Source organism: Ruditapes philippinarum, unplaced genomic scaffold (genome assembly GCF_026571515.1).
Source record: "Ruditapes philippinarum isolate M1 unplaced genomic scaffold, ASM2657151v2 ctg3510_1_1_1_1, whole genome shotgun sequence".
Classification (NCBI taxonomy): Eukaryota; Metazoa; Mollusca; class Bivalvia; order Venerida; family Veneridae; genus Ruditapes; species Ruditapes philippinarum.
The window spans coordinates 140,643-162,401 of record NW_026853379.1 but is presented as its reverse complement, the minus strand read 5'-3'; the positions used below and the strand labels follow the sequence as shown (position 1 = coordinate 162,401).

Here is a 21,759-nt window from a genome sequence, read left to right as displayed (position 1 = left end):
TGTCAAATTCTTTCAATTATGATCAAGAAGTCTGACAAGTTTTTTTTTAGTTTCGAAGATTTGAAGATTGTTACATGCACAACTTCACACAAGGTCATAATTCAATTATCATTCAGGAAAGATGTATGGGCCTGTGATAGATTAAAATTAGAGCTGAAAATGATACTTGTTTGTTTGTTTGATTGGGTTTTACGTCACGACAAAACAGTATGTGTCATATGGCAACGTTCCAGCTTTACTGGTGATAGAAGACCTCAGTTGCATTTTCGTGCATTATTTCAGGCACAAACGGGCAGTTGAGTTGAACCACCAACGCTCCATGAGCTAGCTGGATAGCTTTCTCACATGAAAGAATCCAAAGTCCCTGTTGGGATTCAAACCAATAGCGGTGAAGGGCAAGTGGTTTGAAGTCGACAACCTTAACCAATCGGCCTCGGACGCCCCAAAAATGATACTGCTGTAAGGTAGAATATTTTGACCATTTCAGGGGCCACAACTCTTGAAAACATAGACAGTGTACACTATTTTAATGAAATAACTAGAACTCCGCGAGTCGGATGTGTTGCCTTGTGAACAATATAGTTTAGGAGAAATGGCCAGGAGAAAAATGAAATATGAAAAATAACAAAGGGCAATAACTAATAAATTAATAAGTGCAGAGCAGCAGTTTCTGTGCACTGCACTTCTTATTAATAAGATCTATCATTCTATGATGTTTCAAGTCCATATTTTTTATAATTTATGAGAAATAGCCTGGACAAAAATAAAGTATGAAAATTAATAAAGGGTAATCACACACAAATAATAAGTGCAGAGTACCGGTTCTTGTACACTGCACTTTTTCTAAATGAGATCTATCATCCTAGTCCATAGCTTTCATACTTGAGGAGAAATGACCACGACAAAAATAAAGTAAGAAAATCAACAAAGGGCAATAACTAAAAAAATAAAAAATGTAGAGTATCAGTTCTTATGCACTGCACTTTTTCTTAATGAGATCCATCATCCTATGAAGTTTCAAGTCCATAACTTTTATACTTTCGGAGAAATGGCCTAGACAAAAATTAAGTATGAAAATTAACAAAGGGCCATAACTCAAAAAATAAGAAATGCAGAGTACCGATTCTTGTGCACTGCACTTCTTCTTAATGAAATCTATCATCCTATGAAGTTTCAAGTCCATAGCTTTTATACTTAAGGCGAAATGGCCCGGACAAAATAAAGTATGAAAATAAACAAAGGGCAATAACTCAAAAAATAAGAAATGCAGAGTACCTGTTCTTGTGCACTGCACTTTTTCTTAATGAGATCTATCATCCTATGAAGTTTCAAGTCCATAGCTTTTTTAGTTGAAGAGAAATGGCCCGGACAAAATTAAAGTATGAAAATTAACAAAGGGCAATAACTCAAAAATTAAGAACTGCAGAGTACCGGTCTTTGTGCACTGCACTTCGGGTTATTGAAAGAAGCATGCATACAAAGTTTGAAGTCAATCAGACTTATAGTGACTGAGTTATGCTCCGGACAAGCTTTAGGGGACGCCGACAACGACGCCGCCGACACAGACGCCGCCGACAAAAGTAACCCCTATATGTCACCTTTTCAAGGCGACACAATGATATAAATTCAGCACTACTTGATTTACTTATTGATATTTCTGTTATTTTGAGAAAATTTCTACAATTTCAAGAAAGTGGAGAATACTGATTTTCATAGTTAATCACAGTGAAAACAACGCTAAAAATTGGGATTTTGCAGTCAATATTTTTGTATAAAAACAAATTCTATAAACAGATCGCATCAGATTAAGTCATTTCAATTTCGACAGATAAACATGTTAACACTTGGTACGAAACAGTTGTAACTATCCTATGATGTTTCTTTTGGTCCAATAGTTTTGCATCTATAAATTCATCATTTTTGGACATTTTCAAATTAAAATAATCAAGAGAAATTCTCATTTAACTTTTCATAAACAGTTGGTCCTTTTGCTTGTGTGCCTAGCACATGTGAAAACTGCTCACACACACGATCAAAATGTGTCCCTTCCCAGAATACCTTGCCACAGGTCGCGCAACAATAAAATGTGTCCACTTTACTGAAAATAGACTGTATCACTGTTTCTGTCTGTATTGAAGCACCATTTCCTAATACTGTGACAGTGGTCCAGTCTATTCCATATTCAGCAAATTTTGTCTCCAATTCTGAGTTCTTTGGTAAATCGGTCACAAGTTCCGGAAGCTGGACTTTTTCATGTACAGTTTGGTCCGAGCTGTTTGAAGACTGACCTGAGATCATTTGGACTTTACGCTGGGCTAACAGCTCCATGTCTTTGGAAGGTATGGTCAGGTAGACATCTCCATTACACACCTGTAAAGATTATTAATTGTTTGATTATTGAATACTTCAATGTAATGCAACTAAAGGAATAATCATTATATTATATTTTTTATTATTTGTTTGTTTAGGTTTCAAATTGCACAAACACTGTTAAGGCCATATGGTGACTTTCTAGCTTTATTGGTGGAGGAAGAACTCAAGTTCCCACCCTGCACTATTTCAGGCACAAACGGACATGTTAGTATAACCACGGATGTTGCATAAGCTAGCTTGTTAGCATCCTCACATAAAAGAATCCAAATCTCCCCAAATATTATGAACTGTACTGTACTATTACAAGGATATTACGTCGGCTGCCGTTACAAACCGGAATATCTAGCATGAGGGTATCTGTTTATGCCAGTAACAAGGCTCTGCTGAGTTTCCGCTAAACAGTTACCCGATTGCTAGATATTCCAGTCTGTCACGACAGCATGTGTCTCTTTGTCTTGCATATTACAAATTAATGTTATTACGAAAAGAAATAACAAAACTAATATTTTCATTTAAGCACTTTCATTCTTAAAGTAGCTTATGAATTTACAACTTCAATCATAATGACAAAATGATGTTATTCTAAAAACAAAATTTAATTATAAAAGGCACATGGGAATGATAAGAAAGCAGACAGAAAAAGAACTGACCTGACATCTGCTAAAGATATCGTGTTGTTGTACCCTGATGTTGAAATGGTTTAAAACTTCTATGACCTGGTCTTTGGCTGTATCACACATTACATTGTAGCACATCTCATAACCTACTTGACCAACAATCTGTAAAAGTTATCAACCATAATCTGAGCCGCATCATGACAAAACCAACATTGTGGGTTTGCGACCAGCATGGATCCAGACCAGCTTGCGCATCCGCGCAGTCTGATCAGGATCCATACTGTTCGCTACTAGTTTCACTACTTGTAATAGGGTTGGTAAGCGAACAGCATGGATCCTGATCAGACTGCGCGGATGCGCAGGCTGGTCTGGATCCATGCTGATCGCAAACGCATTATGTTGGTTTTGTCCTGACGCGGCTCATATTGTTCTTTATCCATTCAGTTGTGTGATCCTGGACATAATATATATGATAAGCAGCTACTGACAAGATAAACAATCTTGTGTTGGCGTCCAATTGACCTTTTCGAAAACCTAGCTAGACACTGTTTTCCGGTATGTTACGGATTTAGCTCTGGGGAAATTTATACCAAATGAAGTACATAACACAGCTACATGATATTTCTATTTTTCTATCATTACTTTACCGTTTAAGGTGAAACAACTTGATGTGTTTGGAAATAATCAATGTTCCTTAATATTTATTGCCAATTGTTTTCAAAATATTAATGGTTTATAATGAAAATCAATAAAATTAAAACAGTCATAGTGATATTTCCATAATAAATAGATATTTTCTGCGTAAACTTATGTATTAACTTTATTTTTTGTACAGAATTATTCATTCATTCATATTTAATTATTTTCTTTCAAAAAAATAACTTTTTTTATTTCAATTTAATTAAAAACAGGCCGAAAACATAAAGTTCGTTATTACACTCAATTAGGTGAATTTCCCAGAGCTATGTACAGAAAGTACCGGAATACTGTGTTGAGCAAGGTTTTCGAATTCGTGAATTGATGCAGATTGTTAATCCCCGGTGCTTAAATCATATATTAATTCTAATATTGTAAATAATTATATTCATACATTTCTATAGTCTCATGTTTAGATACAAAAAGACTGTTAAAACTAAATGCCTACACATGTTGACTTATTTATCTCTTATCTTTGATGATTTTATGAACAAAAACATATCAAAATGACAAAATGGATGTGCATGTCCACGCTTTCAAAACGCAGCTCTAATCGCCAGTTGCTTGTCTGAGAATTATATATACAAGGTTGGATTCAAAGTAAAACAAACACCGAAATGATCTATTCATATAGCCAGTTAAATATTTTCTTCATTTCAAAGATTCCTGGTGAAATAAGAAACATTTGCAAAGTAGAAATTATCATTGTAACCCTTAAGATAACTCAATCTACAGACATCATAGTTTGAAATCATTTGAGTTTATATCGGTATAAGCACATTTATACGTGGTCCTCAAGCTAAATCTATACCTTACTCAAAGTTATGTTAGAGATTCATTAAGTTTAAACAGATTTATTTATCATTGCTTTAATAAAATTATCTGTGATATAGAATGCTATCTGCCACACTCAATAGTTATCTTTGTTCATTTATTTAAAACTCAAACAAACAAACTTAATAATTGAGCTGGGTCATGACAAAACCAACATAATGGGTTTGCGACCAGCATGGATCCAGACCAGCTTGCGCATCTGCGCACTTAGATCAGGATACATGCTGTTTGCTATCAGTTTCTCTACTTGTTATACAATTTGTAAGCGAACAGCATAGATACTGATCAGACTACTTGGATCTTGTCCGGATCCATGCTGGTCGCAAACGCACTATATTGGTTTTGTCATGACGCAGCTCATATATTCCGTATAGAATTTCAACTGTAAATACACTAAAATCATAGAATAAAACCTGTGTCATGCTATATCAATATTTTATTGTATTAATCTTACAATAAGAAGATATTTTACCATATCATAGGGTAATCCACTTGTAAGAACAATTCTATTTTCTTTCCTGGATATCTGTAAAGATAAAAGTTAAATCATGAATATCAAAGCTGCATTAACAAGAACCGGTTGAACAGGGTGATGCTCCCCGAATAGGTTTATGACACAAAAAAGTATACCTTTTGTAGTGGTTTTGGACACAGGAAAGTATACCTTTTGTAGTGGTTTTGGACACAGGAAAGTATACCTTTTGTAGTGGTTTTGGACACAGGAAAGTATACCTTTTGTAGTGGTTTTGGACACAGGAAAGTATACCTTTTGTAGTGGTTTTGGACACAGGAAAGTATACCTTTTGTAGTGGTTTTTGGACACAGGAAAGTATACCTATTGTAGTGGTTTTGGACACAGGAAAGTATACCTTTTGTAGTGGTTTTGGACACAGGAAAGTATACCTATTGTAGTGGTTTTGGACACAGGAAAGTATACCTTTTGTAGTGGTTTTGGACACAGGAAAGTATACCTTTTGTAGTGGTTTTGGACACAGGAAAGTATACCTTTTGTAGTGGTTTTGGACACAGGAAAGTATACCTATTGTAGTGGTTTTGGACACAGGAAAGTATACCTTTTGTAGTGGTTTTGGACACAGGAAAGTATACCTTTTGTAGTGGTTTTGGACACAGGAAAGTATACCTTTTGTAGTGGTTTTGGACACAGGAAAGTATACCTTTTGTAGTGGTTTTGGAAACAGGAAAGTATACCTTTTGTAGTGGTTTTGGACACAGGAAAGTATACCTATTGTAGTGGTTTTGGACACAGGAAAGTATACCTTTTGTAGTGGTTTTGGACACAGGAAAGTATACCTTTTGTAGTGGTTTTGGACACAGGAAAGTATACCTTTTGTAGTGGTTTTGGACACAGGAAAGTATACCTTTTGTAGTGGTTTTGGACACAGGAAAGTATACCTTTTGTAGTGGTTTTGGACACAGGAAAGTATACCTTTTGTAGTGGTTTTGGACACAGGAAAGTATACCTTTTGTAGTGGTTTTGGACACAGGAAAGTATACCTTTTGTAGTGGTTTTGGACACAGGAAAGTATACCTTTTGTAGTGGTTTTGGACACAGGAAAGTATACCTTTTGTAGTGGTTTTGGACACAGGAAAGTATACCTTTTGTAGTGGTTTTGGACACAGGAAAGTATACCTTTTGTAGTGGTTTTGGACACAGGAAAGTATACCTTTTGTAGTGGTTTTGGACACAGGAAAGTATACCTTTTGTAGTGGTTTTGGACACAGGAAAGTATACCTTTTGTAGTGGTTTTGGACACAAAAAAGTATACCTTTTGTAGTGGTTTTGGACACAGGAAAGTATACCTTTTGTAGTGGTTTTGGACACAGGAAAGTAGGGCTGGGGCGAGTATCCGAGTACTCGGATAATCACGAATCAAAGTGAAAAATCGAGTTTGAATATTCGTAAGCCCAGAGATCATGGATCGCGATCTAATTTTTTTATATACATTCACTGTTTCTCACACTCATAAAATCGAGAAAAATACGATTTGAGTATAAATTATATGAAGTTTACCTAAATACAATTTGCCGGTTAAAGACCACGAACCATAATGCTGAGCTAGGAAGTTATTGGTTTAAAAAAAGTACTCATCCAAAGAATAAAAAAACATAAATCTAGTTTATATTTTATATGTTTAATTGTAAGTATTGTTTTTTTGTTTTTTTTTAAATAAACATGTTTTTATAAATTTATAACTTATGTACATGTTTTTATGGGTGTCTTGATAACAAAAGATTTGTGGTTCGATTTGTGAATCGTAAGTGCTGAATCATGGTTCGGATCGGATCGTCACTTATCCGACGATCCACACCCCTACAGGAAAGTATACCTTTTGTAGTGGTTTTGGACACAGGAAAGTATACCTTTTGTAGTGGTTTTGGACACAAAAAAGTATACCTTTTGTAGTGGTTTTGGACACAGGAAAGTATACCTTTTGTAGTGGTTTTGGACACAGGAAAGTATAACTTTTGTAGTGGTTTTGGACACAGGAAAGTATACTTTTTGTAGTGGTTTTGGACACAGGAAAGTATACCTTTTGTAGTGGTTTTGGACACAGGAAAGTATTCCTATTGTAGTGTAAGAGTTTTGTCACAGACAAAGTTCAAAGTTTAAAAATGAACAAAGGGCAATAACTCCAAAATTAGGCAAGGCAGAGTAAAGGTTCTTTTGCACTGCAATTCTATTTAATGAGATCAATCAACCTACAAAGTTTCAGTTTGATACTTCTCTATGTCCCTTTCAAAGTGTAAAAATAAACAAAGGGCAATAACTTCATAATTAGGCAAGGCAAAGTTATGCACTGCACTTCTATCCAATGAGATCTATCTACCTACAAGAATTTATGTTGATACCTCTTATACTTTTAGAGTTATGTCCCGGACAATGTTCAAAGTGTAAAAATGAACAAAGGGCAATAATTCCAAAATTAGGCAAGACAGAGTTATGGTTCTTTTGCACTGCACTTCTACTACATGAGATCTATCTACCTACAAAGTTTCGTATTGATGCCTCTTGTTGTTTCAAAGTAATGTTTGGGTCAGAAATAGCAGACAGACGGAAAGACGGACAAAGCGGCGACTATATGCTCAGCCTTTGGGAAGCATAACAATTCCTTGTAGTTATGTAAAGTAGAAAATAATAAACTATGTTGCATAGGACACATATGCCCTCACATTTCAGTATTTTGTCAGCCTACCAACAAACAGACAGACAAAGGAGAGTCTATATGACCCTACTCCCTACTCCTACATGGTTGGCAAATACAATTATTCCAGTGTTGACAATACTAGTTTATAAAAAGTTATGATCAGGTTAAATTATGCGGACAACAACAGGAACGCAAACATCTCTAACAATACCTCCATTTTTTTTCTTAAATAAAAAAAAAGACGAGCTAAAAACTGATTATGGAAATGGGGATTGACCCCAACTTGATAATGACAAATGATAAGTATAAAATATTACAAAGATTTGTCTAGTAAACTTTCTATCCTAAAAGATAATTATGTTCAAGTTTGAAGGCAATCCATTCATTATAGCAAATTTATAGCCACTAATAGCAAAAATCAGCAAAAAAATGCAAAATATGGACATTTTTGGAAAAAAATCAGACTAAAATTGCTTAAAATCATTAAAGACTGCCTTACTGATTTTTACCAAATGAACGTCAACATAAACTTAGATAGGATATTAATAGAAATAACCATGGCCCATGTGAATTTTCAATAGTTAATGTAAAAAGAAAATAATAAATTGAAAATAATAAAAATGACAAAATTAAAGTTATTGTGTCCTATTCCAGTTCATTCACAGTTTATACTTGGATTGTCGCTTTAAAGATGACAAGGCCATGTGGTGAAGTGGCGGCAAGGCGGAGTGGTGAAGTGGCGGCGTGCCGAGTGGTGAAGTGGCCGTCTGGCTAAGTGGTTAACACATCGTACTAGAAATCTAAAGATTGCTGATCGCATAGGTTCAACCCTGCCAGGGGCAAGCTGTTGTTTCTTTGAGCAAGAGGCTTTACATAAGGTATTACCACCCTAATGGGCACTATAAGGAACTAAAAAAATGGCATCATAGGTCAGATATATACCTTAAAGTACACCTGTATGCAAAATTTAAACAAAGTTTACCGTACGGGAATCAAGTTATGGCCACTTTTCTGAACTCAAGCTAGGATGTTATGAGGGCCCTTTTTAGAAATAAGAAACCTTTAAATAATATGCAATAACATTCTAATGAAAAATGTTTTCCCATTAATTTTTGGTAAGATATAAATAGTACCATTCAGCTAACAATCCACATAAAACAAAATTATGGTTTCTACTTAAAATTTATGAAATCTGTATAAAAATGTTACCCTACCCCACCCATTTTTACGTGTCTGACCATCTTTCTACTTAGGGAGCCTAATTAAAACAATCCTTAAAATTTAGCCACATGAGTGCCTGTTTTCAAAATTTCCTTGATTTTTAAAGAAGTATATTGGTTGATCTTGTAAGATATGAAACACTTTTACTGTCTAGTTTTGATTTTATTACACTTATCAGGTACCATATTTATTACTAGATTTAGCATAATTTAGCCAATAAATACCCATATAAATTAAAAAATCACCTGAACAGCCCTGTCATGATCAGCATATGGTTCTACTATGTACACATCTACCCCACAACTTCTTAACTGCTTTCCAAGTCCAGATAACATGGTGTCAACAACCACTCTAAGTGACTTTGGAGAACTTGGTTCACCTGATACAGGAGTTTGCCGCGCTGGCTGAAAAATTACGAACAAAAAATCTCAGTCATGTTGCACTGGCTGAAAAATTATTAACAAAAAATCTCAAAGTCATGACAAGTTTTCAATTATTTACATTCATTTTTTGTTTTTGTTGTTGTTTTTTATTTAAAGTGAAATTTTCAGAATAAAAATGTTGCCATGTTTGTTATCAAAATCGATTCACGCTAGTGTCAAGACCTCATAAGGCCAGAACTAGATTTTATCTTTGTGCCAGTTGTTTTGTGGGTGGAATGCTTGTCTGTTAAGTGCAACAATTGAATAAAATTAATTCAACAATGTTTTCAAAAGTCATTAAAATTTCTAGAGGAAAATCACAAAAAAATGTCCTCATAAATACTGACTGATAATATATTTGCTATACATTTACCAATTTTTTTGGTGCTTTTTGTTTATGGTCACCTCTCTGCTTGGCACGACGTTTCTCGTTTTTACTTGGTTTTAACCATTTCATAGAAATCATAGGCTCCATATCAATATTAGAATTTTGTTGCTTTGACAACTGCAGCAATACCTCATATAGTTCCAAAAGAACGTAAGCATCTAGTGCTGGAATAACATTAAACAAAAAATATATTTTCTCGTAAATCTTTTGTACTTAACTGAACTAAATTTAATAAATCTATTTTTGTTGTCATATTTAGTGCTTAAAGAAAGGTGTTACACTGTCCTGAGCCACTCTGAAATTTTAAAAGTGATATGGCCATCTTCCAAGGTTTAATATAATGGGAAAACCTGTCTTCCATCTGAGCATTATGTTTTCACATGCTCCTTGTCAAGAGAAGCTTATTTATTCTCTAGAACACATGGAAAATGATACTCTGAGTCTTTCAAATGCTTATGATAGATATACTATCTTGTATCAAACATTCAACTTACCAGCATAACGTATTTGCTGCACACGAAGTGGCCTTCGCTCCCAATCTGACATTTGTTCAGACTTATTTAATGGTTTACCAAAACACTTTCTTACAACCTCACTCAGACCTTTCTCTGCAGTTGCACTAAAACCTGACAATATAAACAGCAATATCACATTTTTTGACAGTTTTCAATGAAAATCATTACCCTCAATATGTTTTTTTTATAATGTGACAGGAGTTTAACTTAATATACACTTTCAAGAAGATAATAATATATAGACTCTAAGAGAAAAGTTTAAGTCAATGCCTCAGACTTTTAACATCTCTGACACAAATTGTTCAGTGAGCACATCTATCATTGTGTATTCTGATACAAATAGTAATCAAATTTATGTTTCAATTAGAATCTTTCAGATTGTTTCACAATACACTCAAGTAACAAGTTCAACTATAGGACCAGTTCCAGTTTCTTCAATGCTGTTTTAATCGAAATATTTGAAGAGTTTGAAATCTTCGTGTCAAATTATATTCTTACGCATCAAAACTCAAAATCAGTGTCAATAGTAGATATTCACTGCTTAAACCAACATTATTTCTTTTAATTCACATTTAATTAAGAACATCAATTTAACTCTTGTCTAGCGACTAGAACCGCTCAGGTTCTATAAACTTACAATCATTTCATAATTCTCTTAAAACATCTCATACAATAATTTAAAACCTTTCCCCTGATTCTTGACATATAAGGCTTTAATTAAAACAACAAATATTTGTAAGTACTTACCTGTAGAGTCACTGTTGTCATCATCGACAGCGGCACCGTCTGGTTTACGTACTTTATCGCTGTCATCGTCCTCATCAAACACGGGGGATATATCTTTCAACACAAACTGTGGCGTACAAAAAGTATCAAAACTTTATCTGTCACTGAAATATCCTCAGTGAACAGGTAAAGGTAACATTAACTATAGTTTCCCATATTTGTTTATAAATTTATATTCTAACACCACCCGCATTTTTCCCCATTGAACAAAGAAGAACCGAAAGTGTGTGTTATTATGCAATAAAATAACAGTTTGACGTGTAATATTTACACATGTGATATAATCATTATACAAATACGTAACCCCTAAAAATGTGACGCGCTGAAAATAAGTTTGGAAACAAATCAGGCGCAATATAGGTTAATATCAGGTACAGCAGCATTTTATTATTTTTTTTGTTGATGTGTTAAAATTGAAATAATATATCCGAAACAGTGATTTTATCGCTTGGTAAAATCACTGTTTGTCGTTCAGATGCGCATCATTATATCACTCGGGCTACGCCCTCGTGATATTATTCCTCTCATCAAAACTCCAAACAGTGATGTTATTGAGCAATAAAATCACTGTTTTTGATATATTATTTCTTAATTTTACTATACAAAAAAATGAAAAAATAACCCATGTGTCCTATATTTCCAGGAATATGTTTACTTTTCAAGATCATTCACAACCTGGCTATATCATTTTAAATGCATTGGAAAATCCATTTCACAGATTTCCACGTCTAAGCAATCAACCTACATGTACTAATTTATAACCAGTCATTTGACTTGACAAAACATAACTTGATAAACAAAAGGGCCATGATGGCCCTGAGGTCACTCACCTGTATATAGGCCCCCGGAGCCGGGCCAGTTTAAATCCCAGGGCTTTTATTTGAACAAACTTGGAAGACACCCATTAGAAGATGTTTCATGATGTTAAGTTTTTAAGTTTTTACTGCACACATATAATGAAAAACAATGACCTTCCTCCCCAGGGCGGGGCCAATGTTTACCCCAGGGCTTTTATTTGAACAAACTTGGTAGACACCCATTAGAACATGTTTCATGCTAAATATCTTAGCTTCTTTAAAACTAAAAGAATTTTATTTTAAGTTTTTACTATATGCATATAGGGAAAATCAATGACCCCCTGGGGTGGGGCTAATTTTGACCCCAGGGCTTTTATTTGAACAAACTTGGTAGACACTCACTAGAAGATGTTCCATGCCAAATATCTAAGCTCTAGCTCTTTGGGTCTTTAAAAGAAGATATTTAAAGTTTTTTCTTTCGGTTGCCATGGCAACCAGAGTTCTGCATGGAATTAAATTCTTTGAACAATTTTTAAAGGTGACCACCAAAGGAACATTCCTGTAAAGTTTGGATGAAATTGGCTTAGTGGTTTATGAGGAGGTGTCATTTAAAGTAAAAGTTTACGGACGGATGGAGGCCAGATGGACACCGGAGGAAAAGCGATCACAAAAGCTCACCCTGACACTTTGTGACAGGTGAGCTAAAACGAAAATTAATATAAATATAACCTTTTTTGCAAGGAGTTCCAAATTAATAATCCTCTTCACGCCTAACATGTTCTCTTTAATACATGGAAATGTTCTAAGTATCATCTTCAAATCTGATTCTATCCCATAACCTGAAATGAAATGAAATTGTATGATAAAATACGATAAAAATAAAATGGACTTATTAAAAAAGAAATCACTTTTAAAATGTATAAAGCTATATCTAAGTAATGTAGCATTCCTTTTTTACAAAATTTATGAAAGGTAAAATTATGCTTTTTCCATAACCTTAAGATCAGCTCTCAAAAGAGTTGTAATACAGAATGTCCTATGATATTGTAAACACATGAACATTTTACATAAAGATATAAAATGTTTTGGCTGTATAACTAATTAAAATGTATTTTTGCTGTTTTTTCTCAATAAATTAATTTTTAATACTGCAAAACCGTTTCCTAACTACAAAACTAAGAGACTGAGACAGTAATCAAAGGACATAAGTCACATAACTTATCAAATATGGAGGATTGTTGCTCTAATAAAGTTGTATTTTTAACAAAAGAAATGTTGAAATGAAAGTGTGAACTCATAAAAAATTAACTTCCTACCCAATTTGAGTACATCACTTGAACAGAAGAAAGACTGAGCAAATTCTTGCCACATCTTCTCTGTAAATAATTTGTCCAGGGATACCAAGTCCAGGAGGAATACTCTGTCCTTCACTGCCAACTGTAATAATGCTACCCTGTAATATATAAACAGTTTTTTCTCCTTAGTATATTGTGCCGAGCTGTAATATATAAACAGTTTTCTCCTTAGTTTATATTGTACCACCCTTTAATATATAAACAGTTTTCTCCTTAGTTTATATTGTACCACCCTTTAATATATAAACAGTTTTCCTCCTTAGTATATATTGTACCACCCTTTAATATATAAACATTTTTTCTCCTTAGTATATATTGTGCCACCCTGTAATTTATAAACATTTTTTCTCCTTAGTATATATTGTGCCACCCTTTAATATATAAACAGTTTTCCTCCTTAGTATATATTGTGCCACCCTTTAATATATAAACAGTTTTCCTCCTTAGTATATATTGTGCCACCCTTTAATATATAAACATTTTTGCTCCTTAGTATATATTGTGCCACCCTGTAATTTATAAACATTTTTTCTCCTTAGTATATATTGTGCCACCCTGTAATATATAAACATTTTTTCTCCTTAGTATATATTGTGCCACCCTGTAATTTATAAACAGTTTTTTCTCCTTAGTATATATTGTACCACCCTGTAATTTATAAACAGTTTTTTCTCCTTAGTATATATTGTGCCACCCTGTAATATATAAACAGTTTTTCTCCTTAGTATATATTGTGCCACCCTGTAATTTATAAACATTTTTTTCTCCTTAGTATATATTGTGCCACCCTGTAATTTATAAACAGTTTTTTTTCTCCTTAGTATATATTGTGCCACCCTGTAATATATAAACATTTTTTTCTCCTTAGTATATATTGTGCCACCCTGTAATTTTATAAACATTTTTTCTCCTTAGTATATATTGTGCCACCCTGTAATTTATAAACATTTTTTCTCCTTAGTATATATTGTGCCACCCTGTAATTTATAAACATTTTTTCTCCTTAGTATATATTGTGCCACCCTGTAATTTATAAACATTTTTTCTCCTTAGTATATATTGTGCCACCCTGTAATTTATAAACATTTTTTTCTCCTTAGTATATATTGTGCCACCCTGTAATTTATAAACATTTTTTCTCCTTAGTATATATTGTGCCACCCTGTAATATATAAACATTTTTTCTCCTTAGTATATATTGTGCCACCCTGTAATTTATAAACATTTTTTCTCCTTAGTATATATTGTGCCACCCTGTAATTTATAAACATTTTTCTCCTTAGTATATATTGTGCCACCCTGTAATTTATAAACATTTTTTCTCCTTAGTATATATTGTGCCACCCTGTAATTTATAAACATTTTTTCTCCTTAGTATATATTGTGCCACCCTGTAATATATAAACATTTTTTCTCCTTAGTATATATTGTGCCACCCTGTAATTTATAAACATTTTTCTCCTTAGTATATATTGTGCCACCCTGTAATTTATAAACATTTTTTCTCCTTAGTATATATATGTGCCACCCTGTAATTTATAAACATTTTTTCTCCTTAGTATATATTGTGCCACCCTGTAATTTATAAACATTTTTTCTCCTTAGTATATATTGTGCCACCCTGTAATTTATAAACAGTTTTTTCTCCTTAGTATATATTGTGCCACCCTGTAATTTATAAACAGTTTTTCTCCTTAGTAAATATTGTGCCACCCTGTAATATATAAACAGTTTCTCTCCTTAGTATATATAGTGCCACCCTGTAATATATAAACAGTTTTTCTCCTTAGTATATATTGTGCCACCCTGTAATATATAAACAGTTTCTCTCCTTAGTATATATTGTGCCACCCTGTAATATATAAACAGTTTTTCTCCTTAGTATATAATGTGCCACCCTGTACTGTATATGCAATTTCTCTCCTTAGTAAATATTGTGCCACACTGTAATTTATAAACATTTTTTCTCCTTAGTATATATTGTGCCACCCTGTAATTTATAAACAGTTTTTCTCCTTAGTATATATTGTGCCACCCTGTAATTTATAAACAATTTCTCTCCTTAGTATATATTGTGCCACCCTGTAATTTATAAACAGTTTTTTCTCCTTAGTATATATTGTGCCACCCTGTAATATATAAACATTTTTTCTCCTTAGTATATATTGTGCCACCCTGTAATTTATAAACATTTTTTCTCCTTAGTATATATTGTGCCACCCTGTAATATATATACAATTTCTCTCCTTAGTATATATTGTGCCACCCTGTAATATATATACAATTTCTCTCCTTAGTATATATTGTTCCACCCTGTAATATACAAACATTTTTTCTCCTTAGTATATATTGTGCCACCCTGTAATATATTAACAGTTTTTCTCCTTAGTATATATTGTGCCACCCTGTAATTTATAAACAGTTTTTCTCCTTAGTATATATTGTGCCACCCTGTAATTTATAAACAGTTTTTTCTCCTTAGTATATATTGTGCCACCCTGTAATTTATAAACAGTTTTTCTCCTTAGTATATATTGTGCCACCCTGTAATTTATAAACAGTTTTTCTCCTTAGTATATATTGTTCCACCCTGTAATTTATAAACAGTTTTTCTCCTTAGTATATATTGTTCCACCCTGTAATTTATAAACAGTTTTTCTCCTTAGTATATATTGTTTCCACCCTGTAATTTATAAACAGTTTTTCTCCTTAGTATATATTGTGCCACCCTGTAATTTATAAACAGTTTTTCTCCTTAGTATATATTGTGCCACCCTGTAATATTACAAACAGTTTCTCTCCTTAGTATATATTGTTCCACCCTGTAATATACAAACAGTTTTCTCCTTAGTATATATTGTTCCACCCTGTAATATATAAACAGTTTCTCTCCTTAGTATATATTGTGCCACCCTGTAATATACAAACAGTTTCTCCCCTTAGTATATATTGTACCACCCTGTAATATAGTTTCAGTATACAGTTAATCTATAAACAGTTTCCCCTTAGTATATATTGTTCCACCCTGTAATATATAAACAGTTTCCAGTATATATTGTTCCCCTGTAATTTATAAACAGTTTCTCCCTTAGTATATATTGTTCCACCCTGTAATATAACAGTTTCCCTAAACAGTTTCTCTCTCTTAGTATATATTGTTCCACCCTGTAATTTATAAACAGTTTCTCTCCTTAGTATATATTGTGCCACCCTGTAATATATAAACAGTTTCTCTCCTTAGTATATATTGTTCCACCCTGTAATTTATAAACAGTTTCTCCCTTAGTATATATTGTGCCACCCTGTAATATACAAACAGTTTCTCTCCTTAATTATTTCCCCTTAGTTTATAAACAGTATTGTGCCACCCCCTGTAATATATACAAACAGTTTCTCCCTTAGTATATATTGTACCACCCTGTAATATACAAACAGTTTTTCTCCTTAGTATATATATTGTGCCACCCTGTAATATATAAACAGTTTTTCTCCTTAGTATATATTGTGCCACCCTGTAATATATAAACAGTTTTTCTCCTTAGTATATATTGTGCCACCCTGTAATATACAAACAGTTTCTCCCCTTAGTATATATTGTGCCACCCTGTATATACAAACAGTTTCTCCCCTTAGTATATATTGTTCCACCCTGTAATATATAAACAGTTTCTCTCCTTAGTATATATTGTTCCACCCTGTAATTTATAAACAGTTTCTCTCCTTAGTAAATATTGTGCCACCCTGTAATATATAAACAGTTTCTCTCCTTAGTATATATTGTGCCACCCTGTAATATACAAACAGTTTCTCCCCTTAGTATATATTGTTCCACCCTGTAATATATAAACAGTTTCTCTCCTTAGTATATATTGTTCCACCCTGTAATTTATAAACAGTTTCTCTCCTTAGTATATATTGTGCCACCCTGTAATATACAAACAGTTTCTCCCCTTAGTATATATTGTGCCACCCTGTAATATACAAACAGTTTCTCCCCTTAGTATATATTGTACCACCCTGTAATATACAAACAGTTTTTCTCCTTAGTATATATTGTGCCACCCTGTAATATACAAACAGTTTCTCTCCTTAATATATATTGTGCCACACATTCATATACCAGTATATAACAAAAATTCCTTAGTAAATATTGTGCCACACTGTATTATATAAACAGTTTTTGTACAATGTAAATAAGCCACATTAACCATAATTATAAAAACAGTTACTGGTCTAAATGTAATTTATGACACCCTGTAATATATAAACAGTTTCTCTCCTTAATATATATTTTATGCCACCCTGTAATACATAAACAGTTTCTCTGTTAATAATGCCACCCAGGAATACCATATATTTAGATTGCGCCACCTTCCTGCTTTTCTGTGCCAGGAGAAAGATGAATTGTGCAAGTCAATTGTATTGAATCTATATCAATATAAACTTATTCATTCTGTATTTAATTAGTTTTAAGATTGCATGATGACACACTTTGAATTAATATAGGCTTAATGCACGTTTTTCCGTGTTATAACATCTGCAGTGTCCCGAGGAACAGTTGGTGCCAGAGCCCGGTAGGACGTTCTGAAGGACTCTGCAGACTTTATAACACGAAATAAACATGCGTTGACGCTATTATAGCATGAAATTTTAAAACATATTCATGATATGATATATTTGATACAGAATACATGCAATAAATCATTGTGCTTGGATGGTATTTATCCAATTCTACATGTTTTACATATGTGTTTTATTTTTCCAGGGCCAACAATTTGGGAAATACAAATGCTCAGAACCTAACAAAATTTCGAAAACAGGGCTATAACAAGAGGGTGTGACTATGTTAACACATGGCTTTGGTCCCCGATATACTCAAAACCAAACAAAAGAAAAGTCATACTTCTGTATCTGTCCACAGAATGCTGGCCGCCACTCGGAATCTATTCCCACCACACTACCCGGCTGTGTCAGGCGCGTCATACAGCTGTCATATTTTTCCAGTGTGTCTACAATTTCTATGTTCTCCAATGGTAGATTAAGCTGATAATAGCTCAAGTTTATCTCTGCTTCAGTATAACATGAGTTTTCCCAATCCTCTTCCGTGTCACCACAAGCAGAATCTTGTTGCATAGAAATGTTGTTCTCTGAATTGTTGGCTTTATTACTATAAAAAAAAATATTAGCCGCGCCATGACAAAACCAACATAATGGGTTTGCGACCAGCATGGATCCAGACCAGCCTGCGCATCCGCAAAGTCTGATCAGGATCCATGCTGTTCGCTTACAGACCCTATAACAAGTAGAGAAACTGATAGCGAACAGCATGGATCCTGATCAGACTGCGCTGGTCTGGATCCATGCTGGTCGCAAACCCATTATGTTGGTTTTGTCGAATATTTCAAAATAAACAAGAGCTGGCAGTAAGGCAAAATACTCAACTATTCATAGTGCCTGATAGTAAAACAAGACTGGATAATGTAGAATGTTCAAAGCTAAAAAAAGGGCAACAATTCTGTCAAAATCAAAGTTAGAGTGATGCGCCTTGGACAGTGACCTTTTACTTTCCTCTTAAATAAGTGGGAAGTTTCAACCCATTCCCTTCTGTAGTTATAAAGATACTAACTTGCACCCGAAAACTAACTGAAATGTGACGGGAGCACCAACACTTGGGTAAGTCCAATTGCTCTCCATTTTTCTTTGAGTGAAGCTAAAATTGAGAAACTAACGAAAACTAAAAAGAGGGCCATTGATTCCTGAGCAGAGTGTATGGTCTACCGTCTACATGGATAAGATTTGACTTTTTTAGAAAATTCCTTGTTTGGTATGATTTAAGCAATATTTATTTAAACCTACAAATCATTGCTGTACAGTTTCAGCAAAATCTACCCAGTGGTTGAGAAAAAGATGTCATTTAAAGGTGTTATACTTCGACAGCCATATTTATCAGCATACCTGAATCATTTCTGCATTTTAATAATGGACCACCTTAAAATAATTCCTGTAATTTTCATCAAAATCTATCAAGCCTCTGAGGAGAAGATGTATTTTAAAGCAAATTTCTATTTTTAGCTCTGCAAGCCATCTTGTTCAACAGACCAGAACCATTTGAGCAATTTTTATAGAGTAGGCTTGAATTTGATGATGCACAACACCCAGCAGGCAAAGTATGATGGACGAAGCCTACTCACAATACCTTACCATGAACATGTCTTTTTTTCAAAAAAGATAATTTAACACTTCTGGAGATACGCTGCTTTAAATACAGGAAAGTATACCTGATCAGGTCATCTCTAACACTGCAGACAGCCTCTGGGATCACAGAATCACTGAGATTATAAACACTCGCCCATTTAGCTGCCTCCTCCAACTCATTATAGAGTGCAAGTTGCTCCACTAATTGTTCCTTCATGAAGTCATTATCCCCCACAGCTCCTCTCACCATCTCCTCCCAGCTCCCTGCACCCATTCCTTTCTGTATTAACACACATTTATTCTAAATTTAGCATCACAGTAAATAAGAAGAAATCTTTCATCTTTATGAAAGCTTAATCTATGTGTAATGAAAGCTTAAGTCTATGTGCCATAAAAGCTTAGTCTATGTATAATTATTGCTCAAGTTATGGTTACAAAAACTGAGTCTATTTGTTATAAAAGCTTATTTTTTATGAAATAAAAGCTATGTGTTATGAAAGCTCAGTCTATATATATTGAAAGCTTAGTTTATATGTGATAAAACCTTAGTCTAGGGTAGTGAAAGCTTAGTCTATGAGTAATGAAACCTTAATCTATGGTAGTGCAAGCTAAGGTTTTGGGTAGTTCATAACTACCTTCAATAAACCTCTTGTCTTACCTCAATAAATCTCTTGTGAAGTAGATATCTCAAGGCACCAAGACCTCTAACATTGGAAATATTTGGACACATGTCTGAAAGTAGAAGTCTTAATTACGGGGTGACATTTTAAAAGTTAAATGTACAAGTAAGTATTCAGGTCTATTTTCCATGCAAGTTAATTTCAAGTACATGTAATAGTCTTTTCTAAAGTCACAAGAAATAAGTTTTACTTTTCTTTTTGAACCTGTTAAGTAAAATATTTGAAATCTCGTGCATTTTTAAATACAAGAAAGTTTTGTTCATAGTAAAACCCAGTGATTTTTCCAACATGTGAAATAAAATCATATTTGCTATAATTTACACTGAAGTCATATTGTAAAAATGATACTGAAAAGACAAGTTTTAAAAATGTAAATACAAGTCTATTAAGAGATCGAAAAATATTTTTATAGCCACTCATTCTGCCTGATGAGTAAATGCTAAACTCTATTTGCAAGAAAATTTTTCTACTTATCCTGCTACAAATTGTATGTGTAAATACAAGCCAAGGAGTGGAATTTTCAATCCCTGCTATTAACAATATATATACAACTTTTTATTTATTATTTGGTTGGGATTTAAGTTGAACCAACACTGTATTTACAGTAAAGGTCATAAGGTGACTTTCCAGCTTTACTGGAAGCGGAATAGCTCAGAAGCTGCTCTTCCATGCATTATTTCAGGCAAGAATAGATACCTAAGTAGAACCTCTGATTTCTTGTAAGCTACTTGATAGCTTCTTCACACAAATATCAAAAGTCCATGTTAGGATTCGAACTCACAGAATCTGATGTGAGGGGCAAATCGTTTGTAGTCAGTGATGCCCCATACACATAATGACATATATTACAATCATGAACAAAAATGTTTCCTACCTTGTGGTATTTTATACAGTTTAAGCAGCCTCACAGCAAGTTTACTAAGAGGTTTCCGTTGAAATTTGTCCATCTTCACCCCGGACACCTTCGGTATAGAGCTTTGTACCAGATCTAAATCAGTTTCCCTGTCACAAAGATGATCTAAATATCGGACGAGCATCTCTTGATGCTCTGGAAAGCCGCTGACATAAACCTCAAGTAAATTAACTTTGTCCTGTAGAATCAGTGGTAGAACTATCTCACTCATATCAAAATGGTGCTGCAATCCAAGTTTACCTGCACAATGGGCTGCCTCTTTGAATTTCTTATTCTCTATGAATTTTCGAATCCTTGGAAGAAAATGATCATTTCCATGGTAACACAAATGAAAACATCGGACGGCCATATCGAACATGGTCATGTGATTTCTAGTACAAATATCATAGATTTTCATTTGTATATCTTTAGAGATAAGTTTTTCTATGTCTAGTTTACTATTATTCATTTTACACCATTTATCAAACTCCTTCATCATGAAAAAAGACAGGGTTGTAGTCTTGGCAGTGTGAGTGTCTTTAGCTTTGTCAATCAGAAATAAAACTAACGCGAATGGGTTACATGATCTGAAAAGCATGTTGGACAGATATTGTGCAATATCTCTGTTAGATTTGTCTTTTCTAGTATCATCTGTCCACATGTGTTCTAAGTTAGTGATGATTTGCTGCATTTCTTGTTCACTCTGTTGCACTGGTTTCTGGGCGAGTTTTTGAGCCAACCATTTGACTGACACATCAGGATTGGCTTGCCTTACATCTTGAAAACTAACGGTCTCTGCTTTAAACTGTTTAGGAACATAC

The 21,759-nt window shown here is 33.8% G+C and overlaps 1 protein-coding gene across 1 annotated transcript; it reads right to left on the bottom strand.

Moving 5' to 3' along the window:
• Positions 1-510: 510 nt before the first annotated feature.
• Positions 511-21,638, bottom strand: LOC132736702 (exonuclease mut-7 homolog). Its single transcript, XM_060723892.1, has 13 exons — positions 20,921-21,638; positions 20,025-20,098; positions 19,450-19,646; positions 18,075-18,338; positions 13,133-13,269; positions 12,546-12,655; positions 10,981-11,086; positions 10,213-10,344; positions 9,704-9,882; positions 9,154-9,312; positions 4,993-5,046; positions 3,024-3,152; positions 511-2,370 (listed from the first exon to the last, which is right to left on the bottom strand). The coding sequence occupies exons 1-13, from the start codon at positions 21,627-21,629 to the stop codon at positions 1,945-1,947; spliced, it is 2,676 nt and encodes an 891-aa protein (XP_060579875.1). The 5' UTR covers positions 21,630-21,638; the 3' UTR covers positions 511-1,944.
• Positions 21,639-21,759: the final 121 nt, after the last annotated feature.